Below are 11,525 nucleotides of genomic sequence, written 5' to 3'. Positions count from 1 at the left end.
AGGGTGACATCAGGACAGGCGTGCGAATGCAGAGCAGGCTGTAGTGACCGCAGTGGCAGAGAAAAGGTGTCACTGCGCCCTCTGGCACACAGGAGGTGAAACGGTAGGTGGCCTTCGCGCCCTCGGGATAGCTTAGCAGTTGGAGGCGGAGCACACGTGGCAGTTGGAGGGAAACCCTGTGGGAGGGAACTGGCTCTCGGTTCGGCCGCACGGTCTCAGAGGTTTCCAGCCACCTCGCGCCACGTCACGCAGCAGCGGCCCCTCCCCTCACTTCGAGTCGCACGCGCGGAAGTAAACACCCTTACGTCATCAGGGCGCGTCCTCGCCTTTCCCCTCCCATCTCTTCAGATCCGTGGACGTGCTCACCTCCACTTGGGGCCAGGTCTATGTCCCGGTTTCCCGCCGTCGCGGGCAGGGCGCCAAGGCGGCAAGAGGAAGGTGAGCGGTCAAGAGACCTTCAGGAAGAGCGGCTCTCGGCTGTTTCCATCGCTGATAGAGGTGCGGTCCACGGGACGCCACGGAAGCCAGTGGGAGTTACGGCATGGGGCTTTGGGGGTTTAAAGTGTGCTTTTTGGCTGGTAGAGGAGAGCAGGGTGGAAGCCGCGGCTTTCTCGTCACCCTCTAACCCTGCGGCGAACTTTATATCCAATGAGCACTTCGACTTAGAGGGGGGCGGTCCCAGACCTAAGTTGGGTGAAAACCTTGCCGGGGGGCAAAAAAGTGAACCCCAGCGACGAAATGTGTTCTGGTCTTAAACCGACTCATAAAGCCTTTGTTCTCTACCCATTTATCCTCCCCCCTCCTTCGTCGGGCCGCCAGCCTGCCTTTGGGTAGTGTATGAAGGGAGCCAGTTTCCAGGAGCCAGTTTCCATGGTTACCCACCACTTGGCCTTCTGGGATATCAGTCACTCTGAACAGGGACCTAACTTGAACCATGAATCAGAAGCAAACACAGGTGGCTTCTGATCCAGCTGAGAATTTTCTGCTGTGTTCCAGTTTTTGGTCTATTGTTTAATAAAATTAGGTTTTGTGCTTGAAGTTCTACCCCATCATGATTGCCTTGCAGTATGCCTACTTTGGAAAATACTTTTGAGTTGTGGGTTAACAAATGTTCAAGTTCGATTTCACCAAAAAGTTTTTCTGGGCTTATAAATCCTCGCTTATGAATTGTACACAGGAAATTTTAACTGAGAAATTGTGAATTAATCCCTTCCAGCCTTAAAATTCTATTGCCTTTCTATTTTCAGTTCTGCTAAATAGAGTCATAGGTATCTTTACAGGCCTTTTAATTGCACTATTGTTTTTCTATTGTTACAGAAGAGAAAGGATGCACATCACAAGAGGGAGGAACTACTCCAACTTTTCCTATTCAGAAACAAAGAAAAAAGCTTATTCAAGCTGTGAGGGAAAATTCATTCCTTATTGTTACTGGAAATACAGGAAGTGGTAAAACAACTCAACTCCCAAAATATCTATATGAAGCAGGTAATTTTATTTTGGGGTAACATTGGGAGTAATTTTAAAGTATCCTCTTCTTAAAGACTAATAGAACTTCTGTACTGCATAAACACCCACTATTTGTTTTACAGTCTTTCTTATCTAGTCATGCGCTTTCTCTCTTGCTTCTTTATGGCTGTATTTCAGATTTAGGAATTAGTTGGGATGGTGAATTTTTCCACTTTAAATGATCTTAATAGTTCCAAATATAATTATGTCTAGATATTGATTTTTTTATTTTGTTGAAGAAAGTTTTATTGCAGTAGACTAGAACCATTCAATACTGAAATAATTTTGAGGGATGAAGGATATGTTGGTATCTGTTGCTGACATGAGTACTTCTTGCTTTTTTCTCTACAGCATTATCAGGTAAATATTTATTCCTTGATTCTGCCAGTACCAAGTACTTAAATTACTCTTTAAGTGTGTTAAGTAAAATTTTTTGGAGGCTGTTGGTTTTGGATTGAGCTTTTGCCCAACGGATCAATCCAAAATGGAGTCATTCATGCTGAAGTTCTACCCCATCATGATTGGAAATGTTATCTGACCTTCTGAGAGATTAGGAGAGAAAGAGAGAGATAATGGCCAAATCCCCAAAGAGTAGTTTTAGAAGGCATGATAAACAGCACCCCTCTGCTTTCACCTTTATAAGAAAAGTTACTTTTCAATGACTAAACTGCTTTTTGTTCTCTGTTTATGCTGCCTTCCCTGTCTTATAAAATCAAACTCCTCTGCTTGGCTCATTGGAACACTCATTCTGTTTTATGTAATGAGGTGCTGCCTCACAATAGAATGACAGATAAAACACAATTGAATGTTTAAATTGTTGTAATTTTGTCTTTTGACAAGTGTCTTTCCTTCTAGTATGATGAAATTTTCTATCAAAGTTGGTAAAGAGCAAAATTTTATTAGGTATGATTTACATTAAAAAATAGTAAACATTTCTTGGCGCAGTGCCTGTGGCTCAAGGAGTAGGGCGCCGGCCCCATATGCCAGAGGTGGTGGGTTCAAACCCAGGCCCAGGCCAAAAACTGCAAAAAAAAAAAAAAAAAAAAAAATAGTAAACATTTCTTATATTAACATATTCTAATCCAGGGGTCCTCAAACTACAGCCTGCGGGCCACATGCCGTGGTGTGATTGTATTTGTTCCCGTTTTGTTTTTTTACTTCAAAGTAAGATATGTGCAGTGTGCATTGGAGTTTGTTCATAGTTTTTTTTTTTTTTAAACTATAGTCTGGCCCTCCAATGGTCTGAGGGACAGTGAACCGGCCCCCTGTTTAAAAAGTTTGAGGATGCCTGTTCTAATCCAAGATGCCATCTGTTAAGACCACTATTTTGTATATAGTAGTCCCCCCTTATTCTTGGAGATAGGTTCTAAGGTCCCCAGTAGATGCTTGGTAATAGCCGATAATACCAAATCTTATATGTATATGTACTGTTTTTTCCTATACATACATACCTATGATAAAGTTTAATTTATAAATTAGGTATAGTAAGAGATAACAATAATAATTTCTAGATCAAGAACAAAACAGAACAGTTATAACAATTACTGTGTAAAAGTTATGTGAATTTAGTCTCTCTCTTTCTCAAGACTATACTATTTTTGGACTGTAGTTGACTGTGGGTAACTGAAACCCAGAAAGTGAAACTGTAGATAAGAGCGACTACTGTATTATTAAGAATGATAAAGAACTGGGTGGCGCCTGTGGCTCAGTCGGTAGGGCGCCGGCCCCATATACCGAGGGTGGCGGGTTCAAACCTGGCCCCAGCTGAACTGCAAACCAAAAAATAGCTGGGCGTTGTGGCGGGCGCCTGTAGTCCCAGCTACTCGGGAGGCTGAGGCAAGAGAATCGCTTAAGCCCAGGAGTTGGAGGTTGCTGTGAGCTGTGTGATGTGCCATGGCACTCTACCGAGGGTGATGAAGTGAGACTCTGTCTATACAAAAAAAAAAAAAAATGATAAAGAACCATTAATTGGAAAATGTATCTTCATTTTCAGAGTTTTAAAATGGTATAAAATGCCTATAAAATCTATGAGAGGTGACATATTTAAATCCTGTTTTATGTCTGTGACAAAGGTAAATTTGTTTTAGGGAGTATGTAGAATTTCATGGATTCTTAGTTTTTAAAATTCATGGTTTACTCTTTATTTTTTGTTTTATTTTATTTTTGAGACAGTCTCACTATGTTGCCCTCCGTAGAGTGCTGTGGCATCACAACTCACAGCAACCTCAAACTCTTGGGCTTGCCTCAGCCTCCCAAGTAGCTGGGACTACAGGTGCCTGCCACAATGCCTGAATATTTTTTTGTTGCAGTTGTTGTTGGTTTTAGCTGGCCTGAGCTGGGTTCGAACCTGCCAGCCTCAGTGTATGTGGCTGATGCCCTACCCACTGACCTGTGGGCACCGCTTATGGTTTACTCTTCAGAGCAGTAATTTTCATCTGGTGTATCATGACAGGATCTTAGGTATGCTGTGAACATTTTTAAAGATCATTCATTAAATTATTTTCAAAAGATGTTCCAAGCACAGTAAGCATATCCTTTTTTTCACTCTTTTTTTGGATCAACATAATTTGAAGTGTGCTGCGGAAGTTTAGAGGTTCAAGTGTGCTTTGAGATTAAAAAAAAGGTTGAAAAACACTGTTTTTAAGAGTAAATGTCTAGATAGAAATTGAAATACAAAGCGCATGGCTGGGTGCCATGGCTCAAGCCCAACGATCCCAGCTACTTTGGAGGCTGAGATGGGAGGGCATCTGAGACCCTGCATAGTGAGACCCTGTCTCAAAAGAAATGCCCAGAAACTTCAGTCCTAGTTAAAATATATATATTTTGAATGATCACTAATATGTATTCTTATTTTAAATTAATATTTAAATTTCCCTGGTGCAAAGGCAATACAGTATGTTGCTAGTTTGTGGAGTTTTTTTTAAAACATTCAAGCAATTTATATTGATTATCCCTGAACAGTTTAACTCTAGTAGAGTGGTTGTCAACCTTCCTAGTGCTGTGGCCCTTTAATACAGTTACTGTGGGTTGCGACCCACAGGTTGAGAACCACTGCGTAGTAGAAGCAACAGTTGCTAACATTGTTGTGTTTTTTACCTTTGGTTTTTATAGGGTTTTCACAACATGGTATGATTGGTGTGACTCAGCCACGAAAAGTAGCTGCCATATCAGTTGCTCAGAGGGTGGCTGAAGAAATGAAATGCACTTTGGGATCCAAAGTAGGATACCAAGTTCGTTTTGATGATTGCAGCTCTAAGGTACAAAAGTTTTGTTGGTGTTTATTTAAGTACTAATAACTTAACAGAAAGAGTGGAGCAAGTTCTAAAAGATTTTTAACTTTAAAATTCCGTGTATAGGGCGGCGCCTATGGCTCAGTCGGTAAGGCGCCGGCCCCATATACCAAGGGTGGCGGGTTCAAACCCGGCCCCGGCCAAACTGCAACCAAAAAATAGCCGGGCGTTGTGGCGGGCGCCTGTAGTCCCAGCTACTCAGGTGGCTGAGGCAAGAGAATCGCTTAAGCCCAGGAGTTGGAGGTTGCTGTGAGCTGTGTGAGGCCACGGCACTCTACCCAGGGCCATAAAGTGAGACTCTGTCTCTACAAAAAAAAAAAAATAATAATAAAATTCTGTGTATATTTTAAAGCCACAAAGCCTTAGATTGGAATTTATTTTATTGCCTGTTGTTAATGTTTTGGCACAAATCGTTTTCTCCCCCCTTAATTAGTTTATAAGCAACAGGATTCTCCTTTGTTTTTTAGCTGTAAGAATCCTTGACATATAAGTTACATTTGTAATTTTTAAAAAATTTTGTAGTAAAATATACATAACAAAATTGACCATTGTAATCATTTTTAGGTATACAATTCAGTGGCATTAAGTACAATACACAATGTTGTGTAAACATCACCACTGTTTTCAGAAGCTTTCATTAACCCAAACAGAGACTCTGTATCTATTAAGCAAGAAACTTCTCATTCCCCCTCCCCCTAGCCTCTGGTAACCTCTATTCTACTTTCTGTCTCTGTGAATTTGCCTATTCTAGGTGTCTAATTTAAGTGGAATCACAGTATTTTGTACTGTGTATTGCTTATTTCACTTAGCATGCTTTCAAGGTTCATTTGTGTTGTTTATTTTTGAAGGCAGTGGAAAGCTGGCAACTTTACACAGTCATCAGGTATGCACAGCACCAACAAATTAAAATAAAATTTTAATAGTGAATAGTTACAGGACTTTTTAGTTCCCCACCAAATACAGAATAATCCCTGGTTTACATATGTTTTCTAATAGAAATGGTCATCAAGGCAGCGCCTATAACACAGTGGGTAGGGCACTGGCCACATACACAGAGGCTGGTGGGTTTGAACCCAGCTAAAACAACAATGTCAGCTGCAACAACAACAACAACAACAAAAATAGCTGGGTGATGTGGTGGGCGCCTATAGTCCCAGCTACTTGGGAGACTGAGGCAAGAGAATCGCTTAAGCCCAAGAGTTTGAGGTTGCTGTTAGCATGACACTCTACCCGGGGTGACAGCTTGAGATTCTGTGTCAAAAAAAAAAAAAAGAAAGAAAGAAATGGTTATCAAATGTGGCACAAAAATGACTCCCCAAAATACTGTCTTTGCCTTTCTAGAGGTCACTGTGAGGGATATTTTTCTCTTTTTTTCTTACTGTGTTTTTTTTTTTTTTTAGAGACAGAGTCTCACCGTACCGCCCTCGGGTAGAGTGCCATGGCGTCACACGGCTCACAGCAACCTCTAACTCTTGGGCTTACGTGATTCTTTTGCCTCAGCCTCCCGAGCAGCTGGGACTACAGGCGCCCGCCACAACGCCCGGCTATTTTTTTGTTGCAGTTTGGCTGGGGCTGGGCCTGAACCCGCCACCCTCAGCATATGGGGCCGGCGCCCTACTCACTGAGCCACAGGCGCCGCCCTTCTTACTGTGTTTTATGGATAACATTCCTGTTACTCTTAGTCTTTGGATGGTTTTCTCACTTTGTTTTAGTGCTAGTCAAATGACACTGTATTTTTGTAGAACAGTGGGTAAGGAAGAGGAGAGGGTAAGCAAGAAATATCATTTCCTCTACCTTTCTCTAAAATACTGGCGGAGGAAAGGAGATAAATCCCATTTCATTATTGTTTCCCAAAACTTCCTCACCTGAAGCTACTGCATTGTCTTGTCACTATTGCTGACTTAGTTCTGTTGTTTTATCCAAGAATACCCACCTTAGTTCTTCATCCTTATTTCTGTACAGATTGCATCCTTATCAGATTGTTTTATGTATTTTATTTAGTCAGAATGGTTTGATCACTTAATGTGTATACATTTTGGGGAACAATTTAGTTGGGAAAGAAGAGATACTATAAGTTGATATATTCTGCTGTTTCAACATTAGGAAACAGCAATCAAATACATGACTGATGGATGTTTACTGAAACATATTCTGGGAGATCCAAATCTTAGCAAATTCAGTGTCATAATTTTGGATGAAGCCCATGAGAGAACTCTAACTACAGTGAGTATTAATATATTGGGTTTTTGTTAGTAAATAGTTTGCTTATTTGGGGTAGCTTTTTAATGTTTAGAGAATTGCCTCCTATTATCATTTGTTAAAATAGGAATTCTTTGGTTACAATAGCAATATATGTAAAATAGGTTTGCTATTAAGTACATTTGTGACTTATTAGAAAACTACTTTTCTTTCAGGATATCTTATTTGGTTTATTGAAGAAGTTATTTCAGGAGAAGTCTCCTAACAGGAAAGAACATTTAAAGGTGGTGGTAATGTCAGCAACTATGGAATTAGCCAAGCTGTCTGCATTCTTTGGAAATTGTCCAATATTTGATATACCTGGAAGGCTTTATCCAGTGAGAGAGAAATTCTGCAATTTGATTGGCCCACGAGACAGAGAAAATACTGCATATATTCAAGCGGTATTACTTGGCATGCTTTTTATGTCTTTTTTTATGTTTATAATTCTAGTTATATAGGTTTGATAATTCATTTGTTTCCTGTCACTTTAATGACATCCTTTATGGGTCCTAGTACATCTGAGAATCAAATTTAATTTTTCTGCAGAGTAAGGGAGGTGGTGGTAGGAGAATGACTATTTTGATAGCGTATTTTGCTTGTGTTTCTTGCTTTAGATTGTGAAAGTGACCATGGATATCCATTTGAATGAAATGGCTGGAGATATCTTGGTTTTCCTAACTGGTGAGCATTCAGTATCTGATTTAAAAATGTTTATTTTCCATGCATAAGATATGTAGCACCTGGATAGAGTGCTACCTCTGTGGGGAAATCTGGCCCTTCTCAATCAACTATTGTCCTAGCTTTTTATGAATATGTGAGTGCTTTAGATAAATTATATGTCAAATGTTAGGCTCATAGTAAATATTTGTAAACACACTGACCTTTTAGAAGAAAGAAATTAAGTGGTGAAGTATTTTTGTTTGTCTGTCTTATATAAAGCTATAACTTAACTAAATAGAACTGAGTCTAAATGATTAATTCTATTATTTCAAACGACATCCCACAAGCTTCTTCTTTGAGTAGTGGAATTGGTACTATGTGATATCAATACATAAGGTGTGGAATCCATATGTCATAGACAAATCTGTGGCATTTTATAGAGGTCAGAAATGAAAGTTAAATCCCAGATGAGTGGTGTAAGTTTTCAAGTAGCAGCACTGTACAGATAGTCCCCAAGTTACAAACATCTGACTTACATACAACTTGCACTTGTAAATGGAGGTTATTACAGTAGGTCCCTGAGTTACAAACATTGCACTGATGTATGACTCTCACTTATGAATGGAGGCTGTTACAGGTAATAGGTAAATATACTTGTTCCAACTTACATATAAATTCAACTTAACAGATTTACAGAACTGATCTTGTTCATAACCTGGGGATTATACTAACAAGAATGAGTTACTTTTTTGCTTATCTTCTACCTCATACTAATGTCAGAAGTAAGACATCGTAACAAGCTCTTTGCCTTTTGGAGATTATTTAATTATTTTGAAATATACACCCAAAACACAATAGCTTCTGGATTAGCTGACCCTATGTTAATAATTTAATTTGTCTTCTCACATACAGTGTTAAGGTGAAAGAGTTGGTGATGGTAAATACTTATTCCTTTAGAGATTTAAATTTCTTTGAAACTAATGTTTCTTCTAGTTTGAATTTTATTGTTGAAATTTGGTATAATCGTGTTCATCTTTAGATCAAATGAGACAAAATAAGTCAGGCAAAACTAATTTTAATCTTGACTTTTTTTCTTTAATTTTGCTGTTCAGTTGCTGAAATTATTTTTTTCTCCTCCATTTCAGGCCAGTTTGAAATCGAGAAAAGTTGTGAATTACTTTTTCAGATGGCAGAGTCTGTTGATTATGATTATGATGTTCAAGATACCACCCTAGATGGCTTGTTAATATTGCCATGTTATGGATCTATGACAACAGGTAATTCCTCAGAGGAGTAGAAAATTTGAGTTTTTTGGAAAACTTTTTATTAATCATGTATATACAGAAAAGTACATAGCTTTTAAGTGCTAACTAAGGTCAATGAGTTTCACAAACTGACCTCATAATTGATAACCAATATCCAGATCATGAAACAGAATATTTAGAGAACTAGCATCCCATAAGAGAAGTGATTTTTAAGCTAGGCATGGTCTAAAAATCAGCTTGCTTACACCTGTAATCCTAGAACTCTGGGCGGCTGAGGCAAATATATTGCCTGAGTTCAGAAGTTCAAGACCACCCTGAGAAAGAGCAAGACCCCATTTCAACTTAAAAAGAAGAAAACCTTGCTGGGTGTTTTGGACCTATAGTCCCAGCTACTTGGGAGGCAGAGGCAAGAAGTTAGCTTGAGCCCAAGAGATTAAAGTTGCTGTAAGCTATGATGTCGTGGCACTCTATCCAGGGTGACAGAGTGAGACTTTGTCTCCAAAAAGAAGAGAGAAGTTTTTTTACTTGAAGTCTTTCCATAGTCTTTTTTTTTTTTTAAAGCATACAAATTTATTTAACATAAGTTTGTGTAACATAGGAAATCTTCTGAGATGATCACATGTTTTGTTAATGCAGTTAAATATATTGACTTAAGAGGGTTAAACCACACACTACCAAATGTGTCTTTAGATAGCCCTGTCTTGGCGGTATTTTCAATAGCTACTAACCTTGCCTGGTACAGTATGGGGGTTGTAAATTGGCATGGAAATTTAAAGCAGGTTCTTGTCGGTGCACAGCAACCAACATAGTTATATACGGGGATGGTAGTTTTTTCATCTTCAGTTGTCTCAGATGCAGCTTATACGAAATAATTGTTGTTCTGTTAACTGAATACCACTCTGTAATTGCAAAAAAAAAAAGTTGCAGCTGTTTTGTTGACATTCTGAATGCTTCTAAGTAAATACAATTTTTTTATTAAAAAAAAAAAAGTGTTAAACCAACCTTCCATTCCTAGAATAAATTCCAATTGGTCATGATATGTTATCCCTTTTAAATATAGTTTCTATAAAAGGGATTGAGAAGTATTTCCTTTTTTTTGTAGAGACAGAGTCTCACTTTACTGCCCTCGGTAGAGTGCCGTGGCGTCACACAGCTCACAGCAACCTCCAGGTCTTGGGCTTATGTGATTTTCTTGCCTCAGCCTCCCAAGTAGCTGGGACTACAGATGCCCGCCACAACACCCGGCTATTTTTTTGTTGCAGTTTGGCCAGGGCTGGGTTTGAACCCGCCACCCTCGGCATATGGGGCCGGTGCCCTACTCACTGAGCCACAGGCACCTCCCAGTATTTCCTTTTTTATCATCTGTTCTTTAGGGGAAAAAATTGAACAACTGGTTTTTTTTCTTCCTAAAATGTTAGGGAAAATTCACCAATAAAACCATTTAGACCGGGAGGTTTTAAAAATAAAAGGTTTTTTGGGCAGCACCTGTAGCTCAGTGGGTAGGGCACTGGCCACATACACCAACACTGGTGGGTTCGAACCTGGCCTGGGGCCAGCTAAAAAAACAACAACTGCAACCAAAAAAAATTGGCCAGGCATTGTGGTGGGCACCTGTGGTCCCAGCTACTTGGGAGGCTGAGGCAAGAGAATCACTTATACCCGAGAGTTTGAGGTTGCTGTAAGCTGTGACACCATAGCACTCTACCCAGGGCAACAGCTTGAGACCCTGTCTCAAAAAATTAATTAATTAATTAAATAAAAATAAACAGGTTTTTATCTGTGACTTTGATTTCTTTGCCATGTATAGTATTATTCAGAGGTTTCATATCTTCGGTTAGTTTAGAAAGTTGTATTTCTCAAGATACAAAATTTCAAATTATTAGTATAAAGTTGTCCATAGTAATAGTTAATATCCCTAAAAGACTGTAGGATCTAGGATTTATAGTGATATCCTGTTTTTCATTCCTTATTTGTGTATGTGTGTTTGTGTGTGTCCAAGTCTCACTCTGGTGCACAAGCTAGAGTACCATGGCATCAGCATAGCTCACAGCAACCTCAAATTCCTGGGCTCAAGTGACTCTACCGCCTCAGCTTCCCAAGTAGCTAGGACTACAAGTTTCCACCACAACATCTGGCTAGTTTTTCTGTTTTTAGTAGACATGGGATCTCATTCTTGCTCAGGTTGGTCTTGAACCCCTGAGCTCAAGTGATTGCCTACCTTGGTCTCCCAAAGTACTAGGATTACAGGTGTGAGCCCCTCTGACCTCTCTTTTCATTCTTTTCTTTTTTCTTTTTTTGAGACAGAGTCTCAAGCTGTCACCCTGGGTAGAATGCTGTGGTGTCACAGCTCACAGCAACCTCAGACTCTTGGGCTTAAGCAATTCTCTTGCCTCAGCCTCCCAAGTAGCTGTGACTAGGCACCCCAGCTATTTTTTTGGTTGTAGTTGTCATTGTTGTTTGGTAGGCCCAGGTTGGATTTGAACCTGACATTTCTGGTGTATGTGACTGGCACCCTAGCTGCTGAGCTATAGGCGCCAAGCCATCTTTTTCATTCTTTTTTTTT

At 39.7% G+C, this 11,525-nt stretch overlaps 1 protein-coding gene across 2 annotated transcripts in view; it reads left to right on the top strand.

Annotated features, from left to right (window-relative positions):
• The first annotated feature begins 245 nt into the window (after positions 1 to 245).
• The window catches only part of DHX40 (DEAH-box helicase 40), a 52,252-nt gene continuing 40,972 nt past the window's right edge, over positions 246 to 11,525 (top strand). The window contains exons 1-7 of one of the 2 annotated variants that reach the window (XM_053569279.1): positions 246 to 498; positions 1,318 to 1,485; positions 4,618 to 4,763; positions 6,900 to 7,019; positions 7,211 to 7,438; positions 7,652 to 7,718; positions 8,843 to 8,974. In XM_053569279.1, the coding sequence (XP_053425254.1) occupies positions 387 to 498; positions 1,318 to 1,485; positions 4,618 to 4,763; positions 6,900 to 7,019; positions 7,211 to 7,438; positions 7,652 to 7,718; positions 8,843 to 8,974 (973 nt within the window). In that variant the 5' untranslated portion in view covers positions 246 to 386. The remainder of the gene's footprint in view (positions 499 to 1,317; positions 1,486 to 4,617; positions 4,764 to 6,899; positions 7,020 to 7,210; positions 7,439 to 7,651; positions 7,719 to 8,842; positions 8,975 to 11,525) is intronic. The other variant, XM_053569280.1, reaches the window with a different exon arrangement.

Source organism: Nycticebus coucang, chromosome 18 (assembly GCF_027406575.1).
Source record: "Nycticebus coucang isolate mNycCou1 chromosome 18, mNycCou1.pri, whole genome shotgun sequence".
Classification (NCBI taxonomy): Eukaryota; Metazoa; Chordata; class Mammalia; order Primates; family Lorisidae; genus Nycticebus; species Nycticebus coucang.
Note: the sequence above shows the minus strand (reverse complement) of the source record. Positions and strands in the feature narration are given on the sequence as shown.